This window comes from Moschus berezovskii, chromosome 23 (genome assembly GCF_049115385.1).
Source record: "Moschus berezovskii isolate FMDL1 chromosome 23, NW_MosBer_1.0, whole genome shotgun sequence".
NCBI lineage: Eukaryota > Metazoa > Chordata > Mammalia > Artiodactyla > Moschidae > Moschus > Moschus berezovskii.
The window spans coordinates 59,813,477-59,838,065 of NC_142482.1; the positions used below are offsets into that span (position 1 = coordinate 59,813,477).

At 46.9% G+C, this 24,589-nt stretch overlaps 1 protein-coding gene across 1 annotated transcript in view; it reads left to right on the forward strand.

Annotated features, from left to right (window-relative positions):
• F13A1 (coagulation factor XIII A chain) overlaps positions 1-24,589 on the forward strand; it is a 154,757-nt gene that overhangs the window by 86,232 nt on the left and 43,936 nt on the right. Inside the window, exon 8 of the mRNA XM_055406757.2 lies at positions 1,930-2,068. Within this exon, the coding sequence (XP_055262732.2) occupies positions 1,930-2,068 (139 nt within the window). The remainder of the gene's footprint in view (positions 1-1,929; positions 2,069-24,589) is intronic.

Genomic DNA, 24,589 nt, shown 5'->3' on the forward strand with positions numbered 1-24,589 from the left:
CTGTAAGAAAGACAAGAGGCCCAAGTCAAGGTGTCCTTTCTGCTTACTCACTAAGAAAGACTGTTTTACCCAGTTAGCATGTTTTTCAATCAGAATAATCAAGGAGGGTCTGAAGGCTGGAAGCCAGGATGAAATAATTTTTTATAAATGATCAGGAAGACTGTGAGTTTCAGCTCCAAGTCGTGACCATCTGAGAATCCGTCAGAGGTCCAAGTGGGAAGAAATCATAAGTGTTGTGGTGTGTGTTTTGTTTATCTATGGCATCAAACTGAGCAGGATTATTTTCTTAGCCATTGCCATCTACTTAAGAGCTACAGGAACATATATTTCCTGGGAGAATGAAGGGCAGTGGAGCCAAGGAATCAGTGTCCTGGGAAGTCTGGTCTGTGGAGTTCCACGTGGAAGCCTGAACTTCAGGAAAGCTAACAGTTGGAGGAAGACCCCCTCCTCCGTGGCTCCCAAGCCAAGATTGTGTACCAGGGGCTTGGCAGAGACAACCTCTCTGATGAAATGTTCCCAGGAAAACACAAAGCACCCACCATGTCCCCCCAGTGTCCACAGTCTCACCATCCCAGTGTGATTCCTTTAGGTTCAGAAACAGATAAAATAGTCAACAGCTTCCATCCACGTGTTGCTGCTGCTGTTTAGTCGCTCAGTCATGTTTGACTCTTTGCGACCCCATGGACTGTAACCTGCTAGGCTCCTCTGTCCATGGGATTCTCCAGGGGAGAATACTGGAGAGGGGAGCCAATTCAGGGGATCTTCCTGAGTCAGGGATCAAACTTGAGCCTCCTGCATTGCAGGCAGACTCTTTACCGCTGAGCCACCTGGGAAGCTCTCCACCCATGTATGCCTTCTGTATAAAAAGATCATTAGGTCTATTCCTAAAAACCAACTCTGGTCATAAGGCAGAGGCCCAAGCTAGGGATGCCACCACGAGGATAAGCCTGAAAAGGGAATTTGGAGGAGAGGAGGTCCTGGTGCCCCGTGTCAAGCTGCATCTGGCTGAAAACTCTGAGTTCAGCAGACTCTGGGACAAATCTCACTCTGTGATCACATGAATTGGTGCTGAGGTAGGAACAGAGCTAGAGTGCCAATCATTTTGTTGGTAAAACCGCAGTGTGTGTCAGGGCTGTGAATCAAGAGAGGAAGACGGAAGTGGGAGGCAGGTGGCGGTTCCCGTCAGTGCCATTTGGGGTGTGAAGATTAAGTCATTTAATGAGGACCCTTGAGTCTCTACGAGACTCGTGTTTGGACTTCCAAGGTTGTTCTGTTGAAGGGGGTAGATAGTCTTTGGTTAAAAATGCTAAACAATTCTGGGGGAGGGGGAAGGCAAGTCATTAATCTTAAAAATTGTCAGCTGAATTATTTTCAATGAGCACTGATGTCTGGCGTCCTGGGAGCCAGGAAGGGCATTTGGATTAAGTTTGATCAATAGGTACATATGGCAAGAGATGCATCCAGGTAATTTATTATCTAACAATTAAAATGAATCTGTGGTGTCATCCTCCACCAAGTGTCACAACAGCAAGTTCCACCCAGGAAAACAAACCACGCTGAGGGTCTGCTTGGTAAATTCCTGATTTCCTATTATCTGAGTTTTTTCCATTTTTATTTTCAGAAACACAGGCCATTAGCTAGACTAAAATAATCCTACTTTGATGAACATGTGATTAGCAACTTAACAACTGGAATGCTATTACGGGGATCCCATTCCCACTGGTATCATTTGGCACCCACTGGTCCAGCAGAGTGGCTTCTGTCTGCTTCCCTGATCCTTGATGACAGGCCCCTTTTGGCTTTGGACACCTGAGAACAAAGTGTCCATGTTGGTCAAGAAGAAAGTCCCTTCTGAGAAGGGAGTGCTCCCTCTGTGTTGATTAGACCTCGGCGGTCTCTTTAATTGCGGCCCACCCTTCTTTCCTGCAGTTTTGCGGTGCCTGGGGATACCAGCGAGAGTCGTCACCAACTATTTCTCAGCGCATGACAATGATGCCAACTTGCAGTTGGACATTTTCTTGGAAGAAGACGGGAATGTGAACTCCAAACTCACCAAGGATTCGGTGTGGTGAGTTTGATTTACAAGGGCACTGGCTGATATCAAATTGAAGGGCATAACACATTTACGACCAGACAGAGTCAGTCTGATGTTTCTTTCTGTTCTATTTTAAGGACTATTCAATACCATAGGCACAAATGTCTGATTGTCAGAGATTGTTTTTAGCTAATGAAGGAGAAATGTTACTGAACAGCAGTTTGGGTTTCTAGTAATAAAGATCGATCACCCCATTACAACAGCAACTCTTGGAAAAGGCCACAGATTTAGTGTCCAGAGCCTGTACCAGTTCCTCTCTAGCTTCTGCTGTTGTTGCTGCTCAGTTGTATCTAACTCTTTGCAGCCCCAGCACACCAGGCTGCCCTGTCCTTCAGTATCTCCCGGAGTTTGCTCAAACTTGTGTCCATCAAGTCAGTGATGCCACCTAACCCTCTCATCCTCTGTCATCCCCTTCTCCTGTTGCCTTCCACCTTTCCCACCATCAGGGTCTTTTCCAAGGAATCAGTTCTTCGCATCAGGTGGCCAAAGTATTGGAGCTTCAGCTACAGCATCAGTCCTTCCAATAAATGTTTAGGGGTATTTCCTTTAGGATTGACTGGTTTGATCTCCTTCAGTCCAAGGGGCTCTCAAGAGTCTTCTCCAGCACCACAGTTCTAGCTTAGTACATGGCTACTATGGTGAACGGCAGAGACACAGAAGCCATGTGTTCTCTACTATAAGAGTAACATAGCCAACATTTATTAAGCACTTACTGTGTACTAGTCTCTGTATGTACATGATCTTATCTAATCCTTTTAAGTTTAATCAGATAGGAGTTTATTACCATTCCATTTACAGCTGAGCAAACTGAGGCACACAGAGGTTAAAATACTTTTCTCAAGGTCACACATCTGGTAAGCTAAGAATAAAACCAAGAGCATCTGACCCTTAACCACAACCTTTTTGTTTCTGGCCTTTGCAATGTAAATAGGATTGCCCTTTGCATGTAAGGATGTGGTTCTCCTGATCTGTGACCTCATCTTTTATTCAGAGATAGAAGTGGAAATAAAGTCAGAACTATTACCAAATACCAGCCCTACGGTTTTTTTCACTGCCCTGAACAGCTGTATCATAAGCTGGCTGCAAGGAGTTTAGGATTCCAAAGAAGTTTCCTTTATCCATGGGGACCCACTCACTCCAAAACAGTATTCGAAAAAGACTGGGGCGGGGGTGGTGGAAATCCCAAGAATCCAGACATAAAGGGTATTCACAAAGGTCTGTATGGAGGGAAACTGCCAGGCATGAACTCAGTGGAATTTCCAAGCCAAAAGGATGTCTCCTAGAGCTGTTCTTTATAAGTAATAAAGCTAAAACACTGTCAGTGGTGAAAACATCCTAGTGGGCATGGGAGGAAGTTGGAAGCTCATTTTAGAAGAAATTAAAAGTTAGAAGTGTCTTAACTCCCCCATGCCACAGGAATGGAGCAAAGATGCAGGGGCAGAATTCACTCAGCAGTCCCAGTAGACGCTCATTTGAGAATGAGAAAAGAAGCAAAATTGCTGAACTAGTGGCAAAATGCTCATATGAATAAAAAAAACACTGCAGTTCACTTGAAGGGGGCGAGCTGAGCAATGACAAGCTGGAGACGATAGTCAAGACAAAACCTCTCCTCTGTAAACTGAACGGCAATTGAAAGCACCATTTAAGCCCTTGGAATCCCGGTAGAGCAGCCCTGTGTGTATAAGGAATGACAAAAAAAAAAAAAAAAAAAAACCCAAATAGCCACCCCCGAAGCTGCTGTGACATTCGAACATGGCAGATAAGAAAAACGGTAGAGATGAACCTACTCGCAGGGCAAGCGTAGAGACGGTGCTGGGGAAAGACCATGGGCATGGGGGTGCGGGACGAGCTGGGAGAGCAGCACTGGCGGGCACACACGGCCGTGTGTAACACAGGCAGCTGGTGAAGCTGCTGTATGGCGCAGGGGCCTCAGCTCGGTGCTCCGTGATGACCCGGAGGGGTGGGAGGCCCACGACGGAGGGGCCGTGTGTACACATAGAGCCGATCCACTTCCCGTGGAGCAGACACTAACCCCGCCTGTAAAGCAATTACACGCCGATTGTTTTTAAGAATTATTGGCATTCTGTACTGCTTATCTCTTCCTTTCTCTCTCTCTCTACACACACACACTCACACACACACACATTCACACACACACTCACACACATACACACACTCACACACACACACATTCACAGACACACTCACACACACTCACACACACACTCACACACACACACTCACACACACTCACACACACACTCACACACACTCACACACACACTCACACACACACATTCACACACACTCACACACACACACTCACACACACTCACACACATTCACACACACATTCACACACACTCACACACACACATTCACAGACACACTCACACACACTCACACACACACTCACACATACACATTCACACACACTCACACACACACACTCACACACATACTCACACACACATTCACACACACTCACACACACACATTCACACACACACATTCACAGACACACTCACACACACTCACACACATACTCACACACACATTCACACACACTCACACACACACACTCACACACACACATTCACAGACACACTCACACACACTCACACACACTCACACACACATTCACACACACTCACACACACACATTCACACACACTCACACACACACTCACACACATTCACTCACACACACACACATTCACACACACACTCACACACACACTCACACACATTCACTCACACACACACACACATTCACACACACACTCACACACACACTCACACACATTCACACACTCACACACACACATTCACAGAAAAACTCACACACACACTCACACACACACTCACACACACATTCACACACACTCACAGACACACTCACACACACTCACACACATTCACAGACACACACACTCACACACACACATTCACACACACTCACACACACTCACACACACTCACACACACACACACTCACACACACACACTCTCACTCACTCAACGCCCTTGTAGCCAACTGCAGCTCAGAATTATTCCTTCCAATTCTTTAACCCAAATGCCTCCCCCCATAAATCCCCGCAGGCACCCAACAAGTAACCTCTCGCCGCCCCTGTTCAGCTGATACAGAAGCGAGAATGGCAGGCCTTTTCTCGGTCGCCCTCTCCCCTCTCCTCTCTCTGCTCCGAATTCCTTTCCCAGCTTCTCCACTCTCGTCCCTTCACTGCTCTCAGCCGCGTCAGACTCTTTAGAGACCCTGTGTGTCCGTGGGATTTCCCAGACGACAGTACTGCAGCGGGTTACCATTTCCTACTCCAGGGATCTTCCCGACCCAGGGATCGAACGCGCACTTTTTGCGTCTTCTGCTTAGGCAGGCGGATTCTTTACCACTAGCTCCTCCTGGGAAGGCTAGGTGTCCCTGGGCTTTTTGCTCCTTCATTGTCTTCCCCGAAGATCCCACCGCCATGGGACCGTGTTCTCTGGTCTGGGAGCCTCCCGCCTCCTCCACAAGCAGACCACCACCCCAGTCTCCCCGTCTCCCCTCTGCTCGGCTCACAGACGGTGGCTGACAGTCTAACTGAACGGCTGCAGCTCACCCAGCTCGGGACATGCCGGACTGTGGAGCGCAGGGACTAAAGGGGTTCAGTCAGCCCTGGGTCAGGCTGCGTGACCTTGGGCACCGCACACGCTCTCTGGGTCTCTCTTGCCCTCTAGGGTGCAGCTGACAACATTTCCAAGCATGACAGGTGCTTAATGAGTGTTAGCTGCTGTTACTGCGTTCATTACTAGTCGCACAGCTGGAATTTCATGGAGGCAATGTGTTACCATTGGCCTCGGCACACTGAAGCGCTCAGGAAGAGAGGGTGCCCAGAGTTCCAGGATGACTTGCTATTTGTGTCACTCTGCGTTTTGTTTTTTTTTTAAAAACGAAAGCCAGAAACTGCCTCCTCAGTACAAACACCAGTGAACCCTAGAAGTGATAAACGTTCTGTAAAACCAGAAGTATTTCTGAGACCCTCCTTGGTTGAGGAGGCTGGTGGAGACCGTCCCTGGACGCGTCCACCAGCACGGGGTCACCATGGCCACCCCTGAATCAAGCTCTGACTTGGGCAGTCACTGGCCGTGGGACCTTGAGAAGACAGCTTCACCTCGCTGAGCTTCCTCATCCATAGACTGAGCCTAACTTAGTAATCACCAATTACACGACAATGTAAGGAGGCAATTAAAGTGCTCCCCACAAGGCTCGGCTGGAAGGGAGTGCTCGGCAGGCACCTGCTGACGGGACTGGCGATGGCCGCTGGTGAGAAGCAGGGCCCGGCTGCAGGGTCGGCAAGCTGGGGAGGGGTGGGGGCAGAAGGCTGCCAGAGGCCGAGCCCAGGCAGGGAGGAGCCTGCGGGCCCCTGCTGACCCCCAAGAGGCCAGGGCTGCACAGCAGGCCGCACGTGGCCTGACAAATTTCTTCGTGGGGGTCTTCGGAGCCGTCAGCCGCCCCCGAGCCGCCAGCCTCACTTCCCTCCTCCGTCTCCTCTCAGACGGACTGCCGGTTTGTCCGTGGCCCCCGCGCCCCTCTTTCTACCCACGGGAATGATTGCCTCCACCATCTCTTCAACACTGAGGTGCTGATGGTGGGAATCAGTGTCCAGCTGGTCCAGCTGGCTCTCGGTGACTCTTCTCTGTGGCTCGGTCGAGTCCCACATGCCCGAAGCAGAAGTACTCCCAGACGGGGGGTCACAGGGAGACTGGAAGACAGGTGTGAAGGCGTGTTGTGCGGTTCAGAGCCAAGAGGGCCAAAGTCGGGCTTCCACCAGGGCTCTGACCTCCTTTACCCCTGCAGACCACCCGGCACTGACCACTCACCCGCCGGCTTCCTGCTCTGCCAGCCTAGGTCCCTGCGTGTGGATTCCCCCTCCCAGAGAGCCTCAGCTCGCCAGGGGCAGCAGTTTGGCACTGAGTGGACGTCCTCTTGGTGCCTGTGGAGGGAAGAGTGGGCTTCTTGCGGATTCAGGAGAGGGAGGGGCCCTTACAAGGGCACAGCTGGGCAGAGTAATTGGACCTCGGGCTCGCAAATGAAATTCCGGGAGGGCCAACGCAAGGTAACATATCCTGGAAGGAGCAGTTTAAGCCGCCTGTCCCCAGTGTGCTGATGGGTCTGGAATTATGTGTAAGCTCTGGGGGAAGGCATCCATGAATCACCGAGGACAGCTTAATGAAGATGCTGGTGCAACGTCCGGCTGCAATCCAGGCAGTGAGCAGGGACGAGGGGCTCACGCTGGGCAGGAGTCAAGTGACCATTTGTCCACATCCTGAACGAGCTCAGCTTGCTACCTCATCATAGCACAGTCACAGTATAAATGGAAACATTTTTTATGGGAATTAGGGCTCCAACATAGTAAAAGGTGAATGTATAATAGTTTGGGTTCCAATCAATTCTCATGGATTTGGGGTAATTACATGATGCCACTTTTGTAAAAACTTTTTGTTTTGGGGTATAGCTGATTAACAAACAGTGTTGTGGTAGTTTCAGGGGAACAGCAAAGGGACTCAGCCATACATATACATGTATTGGAAATGGAAACAATTTTAAAAGAAAGGGATGGTGGTGCTGATTAGGGTCATGAAAGGCATTTCAGTACGAGGCTCCTCTCCCTCTAAACAGAAGTGTGAGCCAGTGCACCACTGCTGGAGAGGAAGTGGTCAGACGGGATGATTCTGGGGAAAGGGTCTGTGCCCGCCTCCAGACTTGTCTCCATCAGAATGTAGCCCTAAGAGGGGGAACCATGTCTGGTATATTTTACTTTTGCTTTGCCAACTCGGTGCAGGGCATAGAACTGGTTGGAAAACACTTTAAGTACTCATTTAGCTGATTAATCTCATTTAATTCATTCAACAAATGCTATTATACACGAATACGTCCAAATGCCAGATGCTAAGGACTCAGGGGGGAGTTGATCAGGTCACTGCCCTCAAGGTGCTCCGTCCAGTGTTCACCAGAGAGACAACCACACACATTATAAAAATGTAAGGTGGGTGGTAACGTGAGCCAGGAGTCCTGGAGACGAAGGGAAGGGGCTTCCACCCTAAATCCAGGGGTGGAGGAGAAGGTGTTCACATGGTCAGTGAACAAAGCTGTTGTCCCCTTGCAATCTTCCGGTCATGCTCTTCAAAGATGAAATGCCCAGGAAATGACCTTGACTCACAGTTGAAACTTAAGGTAAAAGTCTAAGGGGCTGATATGAGACGACCAGAGATCAATTTGCTTCAAGGTCAAGTGGGAAGGAATGGAAGGTGCTCAGTGGTGCAATGCAGGGGCCACAAGAGACAGGTTTGATACCTGGGTCAGGAAGATCCCCTGGAGGAGAGAAAGGCAACCCACTCCAGTGTTCTTGGCTGGAGAATCCCATGGACAGAGGAGCCTGGTGGGTTGCAGTCCATAGGGTTGTAAAAAGTCAGACACGACTGAAGCAACTGAACACGCATGCCCACACATCTGATTATGACTATGGTTGTTGAATATTGAATCTCACTCTCCATGTGTCCAGCCCCTCACCACTCCTTCATGGACGATCTCAAGAACCTCTGACCCTTTGCCCCCTTCCCGAAGGGGCTAATGCCCCCAAGGCTGCACATTCACGAGAGGCTGATGGACTCGCTACTGTTTGGGGCTGGGGGTGGGTTGCCCTTACCATCAGCACCTCTCCTGCTTCTCACCTGCCAGGCACTGTCCAGTACCAGGTGCTAGCTCCTTTAAGACTACCCACCCCTCACTCAGAGTTGCAGAGATCCCAGCAGTCACCAGTGTCCAGGGGCCCTCTTGAAGACAACAGCTTTCTAGGCCCTGGGACTCCTTCCAGCCCATCCAAGCCTCTGCCTCAGATGTCCCTTTCCATTCTGCTCACATTCCTGGGGGAAAGTCTTCATCTCTAGACAGTGAGTTCCAGGTGGGGTTGGTGAAAGCACGTGCTACTCGCCCTCGGGATGTGAAGAGAAGGGTCTGTGCACCTGTGTGCTCACCTAGGCCCGTGAGCCCACCCATCTGATTCCCAGAGGCCAGCTGATTGACCAGCTGTCAGATGTAGAAAATGGAATAGCTCAGAGTTTAAGCATCTCATGATATTAAAGATAATTGGAAAGATGATGAATGCTAAAACATTAGCAAGAGTCTTTCCTTTATTGCCTTTTCATTTGAAATTAAGTAGGTTTGATGAAACTGGCTTTCTCAATTTAATTTTTTAAAAGAATTGTGAGTTAGAAAATTTGTATTTATCAATTTCAGCTCAAAGTTGGAACAATCTAAGAACTAGTCAGTGACTCATGTGGAAAGAAATGATAGTTTTATTTTGCTTTTCCTTAGGATCTCATGGGAAAACACCAGATCAAGTCAACCTGCTCTTATAATTTTCTTTCTTCTCTTTCTCTGCATGGCTCAAGGCAATATGATTAGCTCTGCCACCAATTAGCTGAGTGACTTTGGGCAAGTTGCTTGAATTCTCTGGGCCTTAATTTTCTCACATGACTTCGAATTTAATGAGGTATAGGGTCACCTCCAGTATTCTTGCCTGGAAAATGCCATGGACAGAAGAGCCTGGTGGGCTACCATCTATGGGGTCACAAGATTCAGACGGGACTTAGCAATTAAACCTCCACCGCCACCAGCTCAAAAATGACTACTTTTTAAATAAATGTCACTGTTCTTCCAGCCGGGCCTTTCTTCCCACGGTCAGTAGTTTCTGCCACAGGAACCCTGCTCACCTGCACAGGCCAGGCTGGGATCCACTCAGCCACATGTAGGTGCTGCTTTACAAACTGGCTCCCCAGGAAGAAAAGACACAGAAATCAAGCATGCCACAGAAAATCTCTGCAATTCTTTGGCTGGCCTCAGTGCATCTGCTTCTTAAAAAATAAAAAATCCTAACTTCCTTCAATACTTTTTGGAAACAGTACAGTTGTTATTGTTTGTATTTCACTTCAAATGCAAAAAAGAAAAAAAAAAAACACACCTCTACTGCAAAGATAGTGTTGAATCTATAAATAAAGCTCTTTCTAAGCAAGTTTTAGAGCAGACATTCAGCAGCTCTCATGCTGGGGAGCCAGCCCTGGACGTATCACAACCCCAACAGAGCCTAATCTCACCGCAGTCTTGTACTTGCGTGCTGGTTTGCCTATCATAGGCGCATTTTTGATGTTCAGACTGATACACTTAAAAAAAAATACTTCTTACTTTATATTGAGGTATAGCTGATTTACAAGGTTGAGATAGTTTCAGGTGAACAGAGAAGGAATTCAGCCGTACATATAAACGGCTCCATTCTTCCCCCGCCTCACCCCCATCTAGGCTGCCACATAATGGTGAGCAGAGTCCCTTGTGCTGTGCAGTTCCAGTCGGTTATCCACGCTAAATACATCGTGTACCTGTCCATCCCAAACTCCCTATCACTTTCCCCCATCCTTCCCCCAACAACCATAAATTTGCTAAGTCTGTGAGTCTCTTTCTGTAAGTAAGTCTGGTTTTGACCCTGTTTGGGAAACTAAATCCCACATGTTGCATGGCCAAAAAATAAAATCAAATTTTCAAAAAAGAAAATCTCTGCAGATTGATCCACTTTGTATGTTGTTTTTAGAAGCTCAATGTGTTCTAACTAGTTGGACTTTCACATTGTTATATTGTAGTTGAGTTTTAATCATGATATGCAAAAAGAATTATCCAAAAATGAATTCCAAGAAAAACAGAAGAAAAATTCTGAATATAAGCCAAATTGTTTACGATGCTTAGAATTCATAAAATTATCTTGTGATGTATCCCAGTTACCAATCTTGAACAGCTACCAAAGATATTTATTTTCAACTAACTTATCGAGTTAACCACATTCTTGTCAGTCAAATTATTTTTGAGAAAATTACCTGGAGCTAGATCACGAGAGCTGTCATTAGAGACCTAAGAATATACGCTGTGAATCCACTCCAGAGTCTTGAAGGAAGGATTGAGAATCTTATCTGCCACCTCCAAAAATCAAAATAGCTCCTGCTTATGGAACAGTTTCTTTGTGCCAGGACCTAAGCTAAGTGGGTGACATGTATCGCTATTAACTCATTTAATCCTTTTGACAACCCAATAAGGTAATGGCTATTATTGTGCTTACTTCTAGAGGAAGAAATCGAGGCACGGTAACTTAGCCACGGTCATCAGCTTTTAGCTTCCATAATTTCTGATTGGAAATCATTGTTAATTCTATTGATAACCCATTGTACATGCTAAATCACCCTTGTGTGTGCTGTATTCCAAACCGTCTCTTTGTCTTCAGCTTTTGGCAGTTTGACTATGAGGCCTTTAGGTATATATCCCTTTGAATTTACTCTCTTTGGGTCTTTTAACTTCTAAGGTATGTATATTGCTACTGCTGCTACTGCTAAGTCACTTCAGTCATGTCCGTCTCTGTGTGACCCCATAGACGGAAGCCCACCAGGCTCCCCCGTCCCTGGGATTCTCCAGGCAAGAACACTGGAGTGGGTTGCCATTTCCTTCTCCAATGTGTGAAAGTGAAGTCGCTCAGTCGTGTCCGACCCTTAGCGTCCCCACGGACTGCAGCCTACCAGGCTCCTCCATCCATGGGATTTTCTAGGCAGTAGTACTGGAGTGGCTTGCCTATCTATCATCAAATTTGGAAATGTTATCAGCTGTTACTTCTCCAAATATTCTTTCTGCTTCTCTCCCCTCTTTCATTTCCTTCAGAGAGGCCTGTTATGTGTGTGTCCCACGTGCCTCAGAGCTCTGTTCATTTTTCTTCATATATTTCTTCTGTTTTTCAGACTAGATCGTTTCAATTAACTTCTCTTCAAGTTCACTGGTTCTTTACTCCTTCTACCTATTCAAACCAGCTTTTGAGACCCTCTAGTGAATTTTCGAAATTTTTATCCCAGCTATTATACTTTTCGGCTCCAGAAATTCTGTTTGATTCCTATCCATAATTTCTATCTCCTCACTGATGTTCTCTGTTTGGTTAGACATTGCTTTCAAAGGGCTGTCAAACGGGTTAATAGTGATAATTCGTTTGCTGAAGTTTAGGGAGTGCCAAACCCATTTTCTCTTCTTTGCTCTTTGATAAGCTGCATGTTTGTATAGCCACCGTGGTTGTGAGGTTGTTCATTTTCAAGACTACCATGGAGCTACGAGGGAAGGGTAGAAATAAGGGAAATTAAAATGCCCCAGACTCGCAGTTCTTACTGAGATTCTTTGGTTTTTGTTCAGTAAATGCTCCCTATATTGTTGCAAATCTTTGGTTCATTTCCAGAGTTCTGGAGAAATTGGTTTTGATCATGTTTGTTAGGATTCTCATTATTTTCATGAAGAAGTAGATTTTTGGAACCCCTTCCTTTGCCATTCTGGGAGTTTTTCTCCAGAGCACATTTTTAACCACTATTACAAGTGGTTAGGAATTTGAGGCGTACCAGACCCCTGGAGGGTTTTACATTCTGTAGGAATAGTTTGGAGGAGGGCGTGGCAACTCCTACAGCGCTTTTGCCTAGAGAATCCCATGAACAGAGGAGCCTGGCGGGCTGCATGCAGTCCGTGTAGTCACAAAGAAGGAGACGTGACTGAGCAAGTAAGCACAGCACGGGGACAGTGTGGGGTCTAATATCATCTTCCTGACATGCATCTGCTGAAACACAAACCATGTCATGTATTTTTTATTTCGCCAAGTGTTCTGTACACTATAAGGCATTATATTATCCTTTAGGAATTGTGTATAGAAATCCGTGGACTTCGCGTCAGTATAATAAACAGGGTGTTATGAGACTTTGTTTTAAAACTAGGCAGGGACACTAGTCTTTGAAGGTTGAGGATCACTGCACAGGACTCCCCTCCCCTTCCTTGCATATTTCTGTCCTGCAGCAGTGATGTCTCCAACGTTATCGCCCAAGACTTGTTCTACTCAGGTCCCATGTAAGAGGGACAAAGAGGGAGTTTGGGAGGTGAAAAACGAGAGATCATCACAAATGCTTCTCATGAGATTAGGAAAGAGGAAAGTGGAAGCCATCTGATGAACCACGTAGAAAGTACTAAGGTATCTTTCACAACAAGAAAAATGTCATGTTTTGGTTAGTCATTAATTCTGCTTAAGAGAGTCATCTTATATACGCACCAAAGGTTCAGTTCAGTTCAGTTCAGTCGCTCAGTCGTGTCCGACTCTCTGCGACCCCATGAATCACAGCACGCCAGGCCTCCTTGTCCATCTCCAACTCCCAGAGTTCACTCAAACTCATGTCCATCAAGTCGGTGATGACATCCAGCCATCTCATTCTCTGTCGTCCCCTTCTCCTCCTGCCCCCAATCCCTCCCAGCATCAGAGTCTTTTCCAGTGAGTCAACTCATCGCATGAGGTGGCCAAAGTATTGGAGTTTCAGCTTTTGCATCAGTCCTTCCAATGAACACCCAGGATTGATCTCCTTTAGAATGGACTGGTTGGATCTCCTTGCAGTCCAAGGGACTCTCAAGAGTCTTCAGGTTCAGTTCAGTTCAGTCACTCAGTCGTGTCCAGCTCTCTGCGACCCCATGAATCACAGCACTCCAGGCCACCCTGTCCATCACCAACTCCCGGAGTTCACTCAAACTCATGTCCATAGAGTCGATGATGCCATCCAGCCATCTCATTCTCTGTCGTCCCCATCTCCTCCCGCCCCTAACCCCTCCTAGCATCAGACTCTTTTCCAGTGAGTCAACTCGTCGCATGAGGTGGCCAAAGTATTGCAGTTTCAGCTTTAGCATCAGTCCTTCCAATGAACACTCAGGATTGATCTCCTCCAGAATGGACTGGTTGGATCTCCTTGCAGTCCAAGGGACTCTCAAGAGTCTTCTCCAGCACCACAGTTCAAAAGCATCGATTCTTCGGCGATCAGCTTTCTTCACAGTCCAACTCTCACATCCATACACGACCATGGGAAAAACCATTGCCTTGACTAGACGGACCTTTGTTGGCAAAGTAATGTCTCTGCTTTTTAATATACTATCTAGGTTGGTCATAACTTTCCTTCCAAGGAGTAAGCGTCTTTTAATTTCATGGCGGCAATCAGCATCTGCAGTGATTTTGGAGCCCAAAAAAATAAAGTCTGACACTGTTTCCACTGTTTTTCCATCTATTTCCCATGAAGTGATGGGACCAGATGCCATGATCTTCGTTTTCTGAATGTTGAGCTTCAAGCCAACCTTTTCACTCTCCTCTTTCACTTTCATCAAGAGGCTTTTGAGTTCCTCTTCACTTTCTGCCATAAGGGTGGTGTCATCTGCATATCTGAGGTTATTGATATTTCTCCCGGCAATCTTGATTCCAGCTTGTGCTTCTTCCAGCCCAGCGTTCCTCATGATGTACTCTGCATATCAGTTAAATAAGCAAGGTGACAATATACAGCCTTGACGTACTCCTTTACCTATTTGGAACCAGTCTGTTGTTCCATGTACAGTTCTAACTGTTGCTTCCTGACCTGCATACAGGTTTCTCAAGAGGCAGGTCAGGTGGTCTGGTATTCCCATGTCTTTCAGAATGTTCCACAGTTTATTGTGATCCACACAGTTAAAGGCTTTGGCATAGTCAATGAAGCAGAAATAGATGTTTTTCTGGAACTCTCTCGCTTTCTCCATTATCCAGCGGATGTTGGCAATTTGATCTCTGGTGCCTCTGCCTTTTCTAAAACCTGCTTGAACATCTGGGAGTTCACGGTTCACATACTGCTGAAGCCTGGCTTGGAGAATTTTGAGCATGAATTTACTAGCGTGTGAGATGAGTGCAATTGTGCGGTAGTTTGAGCATTCTTTGGCATTGCCTTTCTTTGAGATTGGAATGAAGACTGACCTTTTCCAGTCCTGTGGCCACTGCTGAGTTTTCCAAATCTGCTGGCATATTGAGTACAGCACTTTCACAGCATCATCTTTCAAGATTTGAAATAGCTCAACTGGAATTCCATCACCTCCACTAGCTTTGTTCGTAGTGATGCTTTCTAAGGCCCACTTGACTTCACATTCCAAAATGTCTGGCTGTAGGTCAGTGATCACGTTATCGTGACTATCTTGGTCGTGAAGATCTTTTTTGTACAGTTCTGTGTATTCTTGCCCCCTCTTCTTAATATCTTCTGCTTCTGTTAGGTCCATACCATTTCTGTCCTTTATCGAGCCCATCTTTGCATGAAATGTTCCCTTGAAATCTCTAATTTTCTTGAAGAGATCTCTTGTTTTTCCTATTCTGTTGTTTTCCTCTATTTCTTTGCATTGATCGCTGAGGAAGACTGTCTTATCTCTCCTTGCCATTCTTTGGAACTCTGCATTCAGATGCTTATAGCTTTCCTTTTCTCCTTTGCTTTTCGCTTCTCTTCTTTTCACAGCTATTTGTAAGGCCTCCTCAGACAACCATTTCGCTCTTTTGCATTTCTTTTCCATGGGGATGGTCTTGGTCCCTGCCTCCTGTACAATGTCACGAACCTCCGTCCGTAGTTCATCAGGCACTCTATCTATCAGATCCAGTCCCTTAAATCTATTTCTCACTTCCACTGTATAATCATAAGGGATTTGATTTAGGTCATATCTGAATGGTCTAGTGGTTTTCCCTACTTTCTTCAATTTAAGTCTGAATTTGGCAATAAGGAGTTCATGATCTGAGCCACAGTCAGCTCCTGGTCTTGTTTTCACTAACTGTATACAGCTTCTCCATCTTTGGCTGCAAAGAATATAATCAATCTGATTTCGGTGTTGACCATCTGGTGATGTCCATGTGTAGAGTCTTCTCTTGTCTTGTTGGAAGAGGGTGTTTGCTATGACCAGTGCGTTCTCTTGACAAAACTCTATTAGCCTTTGCCCTGCTTCATTCCGTGCTCCAAGGCCAAATTTGCCTGTCACTCCAGGTATTTCTTGACTTCCTACTTTTGCATTCCAGTCTCCTATAGTGAAAAGGACATCTTTTTTGGGTGTTAGTTCTAAAAGGTCTTGTAGGTCTTCATAGAACCGTTCAACTTTGGCTTCTTCAGCATTACTGGTTGGGGCATAGGCCTGGATTACTGTAATATTGAATGGTTTGCCTTGGAAATGAAGAGAAATCATTCTGTCATTTTTTAGATTGCATCCAAGTACTGCATTTCGGACTCTTTTGTTGACCATGATGGCTACTCCATTTCTTCTAAGGGATTCCTGCCCACAGTAGTAGATATAATGGTCATCTGAGTTAAATTCACCCATTCCAGTCCATTTTAATTCACTGATTCCTAGAATGTCTATGTTCACTCTTGCCATCTCCCGTTTGACCACTTCCAATTTGCCTTGATTCATGGACCTAACATTCCAGGTTCCTATGCAATATTACTCTTTACAGCACCGGACCTTGCTTCTATCACTGGTCACATCCACAGCTGGGTTTTGCTTTTGCTCCATCCCTTCATTCGTTCTGGCGTTATTTCTCCACTGATCTCCAGTAGCATACTGGGCACCTACCGACCTGGGGAAGTCCTCATTCAGTATCCTATCATTTTGCCCTTTGATACTGTTCATGGGGTTCTCAAGGCAAGTATACTGAAGTGGTGTGCCATTCCCTTCTCCAGTGGACCACATTCGGCTGTGGTCCATGTGATCAGATTGACTACCAGTTTTCAAATAATAAAATATGTACCACCTAAGCTACACTGAATGGAATTTAGTTCCTTTTGATGATTAGTGAGACCTCTTGAAAAACTTCCTGTAAATAAGAGTTTCAGTGCAGCAGACACTCATAAACAGCTGTATCATGGGGAAAAAGTGACTTTGGTAACTGCTAAGACCATTGGCTGTATTTTTTAAAACTCTCAATAATTATGGATGAGCTTGGTCGGAATTTATTTTAAAAAACTTTTCAGATGTTAAAGTTATTCTCAAAACCCAATCTCGTCTCCATTTTTGGCAGGAATATTAATTGATAATTTGCTATGCAAGAGAGAGGTAAAGGCGCCCAGGGTTGTATTGTCACAGTAAATCCAGCAGAGGGGATTCGGTGCTATGACAGAGGGCCTCCTGCTAAGTAGTGATGTCAGATATGGCTCCTGGGTGGGTGGTGTCTACCTCCTGAACATTTGGGAGGTTTCATTTGGTCTCTTCCATTTCTGGTGCCACAATTAAAAAATAAAACAGATAATCAAAGGAGGGAAAACTATCAAAAAAGGAGAAAAAATAAATTTTACATGACTACCTCCTAATGTCCTAAAAATCATTGCTAACAAAGCTGCTGTGAAGTTCTCTCCATAAATATTCAAGATCTCAATACCTGGAATGTTGAGAAGAGAGGGGAAATGCTATATACTTTCAGTTCAGTTCAGTCGCTCAGTCGTGTCCAACTCTCTGCGACCCCATGAATCACAGCACGCCAGGCCTCCCTGTCCATCACCAACTCCCAGAGTTCACTCAAACTCATGTCCATCGAGTCGGTGATGCCATCCAGCCATCTCATTCTCTGTCGTCCCTGTCTCCTCCCGCCCCCAATCTTTCCCAGCATCAGAGTCTTTTCCAGTGAGTCAACTCGTCCCATGAGGTGGCTAAAGTATATACTTTCAAGACTTAGGCAAAACACATTCCCAGGAAGTTGTAAGCAGAAACACACTTGCTAAGTATTACCATACTGTATGTGTAACTGAATACATCTGGGCTGGCATTTATCCAGTGGAGCCTGGGAGGGCCGTACCAGCGTTTAGACCATACCAACTTTCTGACTGCTTCAAGTTCACTTCCATTGAGTTGGTGATGCTATCTAACCATCTCATCTTCTGCTGCCTACTTCTCCTTTTGCCTTCAATCTTTCCCAGCATCAGGGTCTTTTCCAGTGATCAGATTCTCAGGAGATAGTGGAGGACAGGGAAACCTGGCATCCTGCAGTCCATGGGGTCACAAAGAGTTGGAGAAGACTTAGTGATTGAAGAACAACATTTTGATCAGTTGCAGCTTCCAATTGGCTTATGTCTGTGTCTGAGCAATTATTGACTATTTTAATTATCACCCCTACTAAAAGGCACCTCATGATTTCATTGTGGGAGTTGCAGCTCATCCCCAAGGCCATGCCGTCTTCAGCCACCTTGACTGGGGTCTCTCATGCTACATCAGGGGCTTCCCTGGTGGCTCAGCTGGTAAAGAATCTGCCTGCAATGCGGGAGACCTGGGTTCCATCCCTGGGTCAGGAAGATCCCCTGGAGAAGGGAAAGGCTCCCCACTCCAGTATTCTGGGGCTTCCCTGGTGGCTCAGCTGGTAAAGAATCCGCCTGCAATGCAGGAGACCTGGGTACGATCCCTGGGTTGGGAAGTTCCCCTGGAGAAGGGAACGGCTACCCACTCCAGTATTCTGGCCTGAATCCCATGGGCTGCACAGTCCATGGGGCTGCAGAGAGTCGGACACGACTGAGCGACCTTCACTTCACTTCAAGCTTCATCAGATGCTGCTTAAACTGCAGCTTCTTAATGAGCATCGTAGGAGTCCTTCCCTTTGTGTAACAAGCAAAAACAAGTACCTTCATTACTTCTCTCTTTTCTTGATGGGCGATTTGTTCCTCCTGGGGATATTGGCTTGATCTCTGCCCAGTTGGACCTTTGGGAGACTTTGGTGGACAAGACCCCAGAGACACTCAAAACGCCCCTCCAGGTTTCAGCACTCCAGCATCCCCTAACCATAAATAGATGCATTTGAAGAAGCGTGGTTCCCCCAGCTCCACAGAAGACCCCTGAAGCATGCCCCTTCCTCTGAATAACTCCCCTCTGTCATCCGGCTTCACTACCTTTCCCAACTGACAAGGACTTTGTTGGTCCAGACTCTTATCCCCACTTTGGAATGTCTTATAGACAAGCCTCGGAGTCCATCCACTTGTCTCTGCTTCTTTCCCGCGACCCCCACTCCACCCATGCCTTCATTATTGGAACAAGCAGACGTCAGCAAGTCCACGCTGTGCTATCATTGTCATCAGGATCAGTGCCTGTGTCAGGCGTGTATCAGCAGTGCTGGGGCAGGGGGCGGTGTTATTCGCTCAGTCGTGTCCGACTCTTTGCAGCCCCATGGACTGTAGCCTGCTAGACTCCTTTGTCCACGGAATTCTCCAGCAAGAATACTGGAGTGGGTTGCAATGCCCTCCTCCAGGGGATCTTCCCGACCCAGGGACTGAACCTGGGTCTCCCACGTTGCAGGCAGAGTCTTTACAGTTTGAGCCACCAGGGAAGAAATGAGGGTACGCCTGTCTCCTACAAACACAAATAGTTTGCAAGACAGACCAGTAGCTTTTTCCAGCCCCCTGGCATTTTTCAAATGAACTCAAATACTTGGTTTACATTTGAAGTTGGTCCAAGACATCTCTTCCAGAGCTTTCTCTCAATCTTATTTGTGCTCTCCCTTGAGCCCTAATAAAGCTGCAGAAACAGAATTGCAATCCCACATCTCTTTCTTTTTAGGGAAGGAAACCTTTCTGCACAGATTGCAGGAAAGATGACCCTGTGGAATGTGTAAGCAGTTAGCCAAGTTAAAGGCAGTAAAGGACACCTTGCTTAAACTGTTCACTCCGTTTGAACATGCAGCACACAGAGCCCAGAAGCCCCCCTTGGTCTCAGCTGTGCTTGTGGTCCACTTCTGCACCCTCCCACGAGCTCTTGTCACTCTAGATGTGACCTCAGCCAGTTGGAACCAGGACAGATTCTGAACTGTGTTCTTTCTTCTTTAATAAAATGTACTTCTCTTAAATGTTTTTTTTCCCCTGTATATATTTGTAGAAAAAGTTCAAATATTGCAGAAAAAAGTATAAAAATAAGAGTCATCCACTAGCTACTCAGAATATTTGCAACATTTTGTTAAGCATTCTTTAACAGGTCCCTTTGCACACTGTATTCATTTTTTACTGTTGCATAACAAATTACCAGAACCTTGGCAGCTAAAACAAATGTATTATCCAGCAGCCTCTGTAGGTGAGGAGTTTGGGCACAGTGTAGCTGGTCCTCTGCTTAGGGTCTCAAATGCTGTCAATCACAGGAGTAACTGTGGGCCCCTCTGATGCCCCGTAATCTCTTCCAAGTTCACTCTGGTTGCTGGAAGAATCCAGCTGCTTCCCTGCAGAACTCACGGAAGCTGCCATTTTCTTCCAGGCCAGCAGGGGAATGTATTTGCTGCTTCAGATCTCTGGTTTGCTCTGTCTCAGCTCTCTAGACCCAGATTTAAAGGCTCACGTCATTAGGTCAGGTCCACATGATAATCTCCTTTTTAATTAACTCAAAATCAGCAGATTAATTAGCTTAATTACATCTGCAAAATCCTCTTTGCCAGGTAAAGTAACATAACCCCAGGAGTGCCAACCCATCCGATTCATAGACATCACCCATTTTCAAGGGGGGGGATTCACACAAGAGTGGGGCTCATTGAAAACTCTGCCTTCCACACAAATGGACACCCACAGTGAACACTGTACATTGTGTTCTGTAGCGTGGTTTTTAAAATGGATATGCCCTGGTTATTTTTTTCCTACCTAATAAATACAGATCAAATTTTTATGGCTGAAGAGTATTTTACTTTGTGATTTAAAATAGTTAATTGCATATTGGATGGTTTCTGATTTTTCTTCTTAAAAAATATGGACAGATGAACATCCTTGTATACATGTCTTTGCATCTTCATGATTATTTCCTGTGCACAGTGCTAAGGAAAGGGCTTAACCAAATCAGAGGGTAAACTAAACCAATGCTGTGAAGTCCCTTCCAGGGTCCTCCAGCAGTGGACGGTGCTGCCCTGCTAGTGAGGTTCGGCTTCAGGTGAAGATCTCTGTGTCCTTTGCACCTATACCACTGAATCATTATTGATAGCATCCTTGAAAGGAGTTCTAGAAATTACTAGCTGCCACTGCAGGAAACATACAGGAAGTGACGTAAAGAAACTGTGTGCTTTTCACTTGTCGCCTCCATCATTATCTGCCCAAAGAAGTCCTTTTCAATTTGATTAAATAATTCTCAACAAAACAGGGGCTTTATGTTAACATCTACACTGCTTCTTTAGAAAGAGGCAACACGGATATTAGATTGCAGGGAAGGTTTATCATCTTTTTAGCTTTAAAAGGACACTTCCTATTTCGATAGTACAGTGGGAAGCCAGGTTCCAAGTGAAGGCTCTGAGAAAATACAAAACCGTGAATCTCAAAAACAAAACAGGCAGTTATGCCTGCCTTGCTGAGAGATCCTCTTGCCTTTCAAGAAAACAGTACTTGGTGAGCAGCTGCCAAGGGCCAGATCTGGTGCTGGGAACATGATGGTGAGCAGGCAGGCCGCACCCCCAGAATGAATCCAGCACTCTGAGAGTGCATGATGAAACTGAAAGGTGTATTTATTTAGACAGAGATCTAGGTTAAAAAGCTCTAAAATTAAAAAAAAATAAAAGCTTTCTAGCAAGCATATCTATTTCTAACCTGGATAGAGGTAAATGGAATTCAGCCATGTCTGTAAATATTAGTTCCTTTCACAGAGGAACTTGAGATGTGAAAGGCAGGCACGTGTACCCAGAAATACTGACCACCCAGACAAAAGGGGGACATTGTGGCGCGGTGGCCCAGGTCACGTTTCCTCTGGCCATTCCTGGGCGGATAAAGAGGCGTGATGGGACAAGCCCTGCGGCTGCAGAAGGTGCAACCCTGCTGGCTGCCCGTGGCCACTCTGGGAGCCCAGCTACTAGCATTTCCACCTGCTGACCAAGCCCCAACCCCTCCAGAACATAGCAGTTTTCTTCACCTCGGCCACTGCTACAAGTTCCTGACCCTCTGATTAAACTCTTCCACCTTAAACACACCTTAAACTTCCACCTTCCGTCCTGAAACCAGAACAGATTAGCTAATTAGACATTTTCGTCAGAAAAGCAACTTTCCCCAATTTCCTGGTCGTTTGAAAAGAAAGAAAATCCTCAAGGCAAAGTCTTTACCTGAGGTTTGAGAACAGTGCTTATCTTGTTCAAGGCTAACCCGCCCCGGTATTTGAATTTTAAAAAGGAGGTCTGGGGCCTATTCATCTAGGGCGGTGCTGGGGAAAGCCGGGCTCGCTAAACGCTGCAGGCTGTGCAGGAGGCAGGACTGCAAATGTTTTGTCGCTGCTTTTTCTGCGCCTCTCTGTCTGCCGGCGTGACCTTCCCCATCTGGAGGGAGGCTTGCGTGGTTTAACACGTGATCACGGTGACCTTCCTTCCAGCTTCGGAGCAAAGACAGGGGCTCTCAGGTGAGAGCTGACCCCAGGCCCCCGACCGACACCCCACAGCGTGACTCCAGCCTCCCTCGGCACGGCCCCGGGGCAGACAGTGACGCGATCCCGTGTTTGTCAGGCGCCACTCCGGACCTGCGCCCCCTGCGCCTTTGGTATCAGAGCCTCTTTTGATTCCCTCTCTCTTTTTATTCTATCTTATTCTCTCACTGGCTCCTCCTCCATAGACACGACACTCTCTCCTAATGGAAAAATAATCAGAACAATCTTCCCGTGTTGCACTCTTTTCCAGGCACTGGCCTGTCTTCTCGTCCTCCACTCACAACCCGAGTCACTCTTGGAGTAGAACTCAGCTCAGCGCGTCTTCTCGCCCACACCGTCCCCACCAGGCCTTTTCCTCCATCACTCCCCTCCGTCAACAGTAAAGACGCCAGTGGCTTCCTCCTGGTCAAATCCCGAGTGTCACCTGTGTGTATAAAGATGCCTCTTGGGTTTCATCCTTAGGGTTTCTCACAGGCCCTGAGTCCATCATCTCCCAAACGAACCTGTCACCCACCCAGCACCTGTCCCCTCCCCCGACACAAACCTTCTCTTCCTCCTCCAGCGGTCTTGGTAAACGGAACCATCGCGCTCCCTGGAAACTGGGACGCTTCCTCACACGCACAGTCCCTTCCTGGTGGTTCCTCTCCTCTGCAGTAATGGGGAGCTCAGCCCCAGTCCTCACCCAGCTCTCTCAAGTACAGATTTGCAGATTTAACTGACCCAAGGGGAAAGCCCAAATATTTAACTTGGGATAAAAGGATCTCACAATCTCAGCCTCACCACAGCATAGCTCAGTGCTTAAAGTGTGGATCGTGTGGCTCTAACTCGCTGTGTGACCTCAGGCAAGATTCTTAAGTTCTGTGCTTCTGCTTCCTCCCTGGGAAACAGGGGTTAATAATAGTACCTTTCTCCTGGCATGCTGGGCACATCAGGGGTGCTCACGCACACAGAGGCTTTAGAACAGTGCCAGGCGTGCAGGAGGTGCTGTGTGTACTTGTCAGTCTGGTCGTGCACCCCCACCGCCTCCTGCCAGCCCCTCTTCCCCCAGATTCACAAACACGCCACCCACCCGCCACGGTGAACAGCATACAGGTCGCCACACACTCCGTGCCTCCACAACTTGGCTCTTAGTCCTTTTTTGACCTGCTAAGCTCTCATTTGTCTGGGGGACTCAGCTCAAAGATCACTTCGGCTGTGAAGTTGTCCCTCCTGCACCCAGGGCTTCCCCCACTGAGACCCCATTGACCCCACATGAACTTCCCCTGTGGCACGCATCTCTTCAGTCAATTATTGTTAAAGTCAGAGAGTTACCATGTCTGAGCACTTATCCTGTGCCAGCTCTTGTTCTAAGTGCCTTAAGCTCCCCAGCAAACCTGTGAAAACTCCAACAGCTGGTTTCTGTGCTGTCTCTCCTCCTTGGTCGTGAGGTTCCTTACGGACAGGAACCTATGCTTCGATCGGGGCGGGGTCCAGCACGGTGCCTGCTGCCTGATGTGTGTGGTGTGTGCGTGTGTTCAGTCGCTCAGTCGTGTCCAACTCTGCGGCCCCGTGGACTCTAGCCAGCCAGGACCCTCTGTCCTTGGGATTCCTCAGGCAAGAATACTGGTGCAGGTTCTCCCTAACCCAGGGATCGAGCCAAGGTCTTTTGTGTTTGCTGCATTGGCAGGATGATTCTTTACCGCTAGCTCCACCTGGGAAGCCAGTGCGTGGCGGGTGACGCATAGTTACATAAATGCTTCTGAGCTGAGTCAATCAAAGATGAGCAGGACTCGGAGAGGGATGGGAACGTGCATGAATCCCTGACATTGAAGGACACTGAAGAAAGGAAGGATGGTAGCCGGGTCCGAAATTCATCAGCGCTATAAACAGAGATGGCTGTAATTGCCTCACGCCACCGCTAAACTGCTGTTACTACCTGAATATTTTCTATAGTGCCGACAGGTTAATGTGCCCTCATTTGTTCCCGTGGAGTCGTATAATTTCAGGTCTTTCCAAGGACGTAATCATGCGATTCCTGATGAGGGCTCATCCCGTGCTCTTGCTTCACAGGTCCCATGCTAAGTCTAAAAGTTTTGCAGGGCCCTTAGCTCATGGGTCGCTCACCTTTGATAAAATATAAAGAGACACTGACCTTGGCAACCTTTTCTCCTTGTTGGGCAGGAAATGGAAATTCGCCACAATGTTATAGTTTCTAGGCCAATGGTATCAGCCCATAAACAAAAGCATTTTATTGCTTA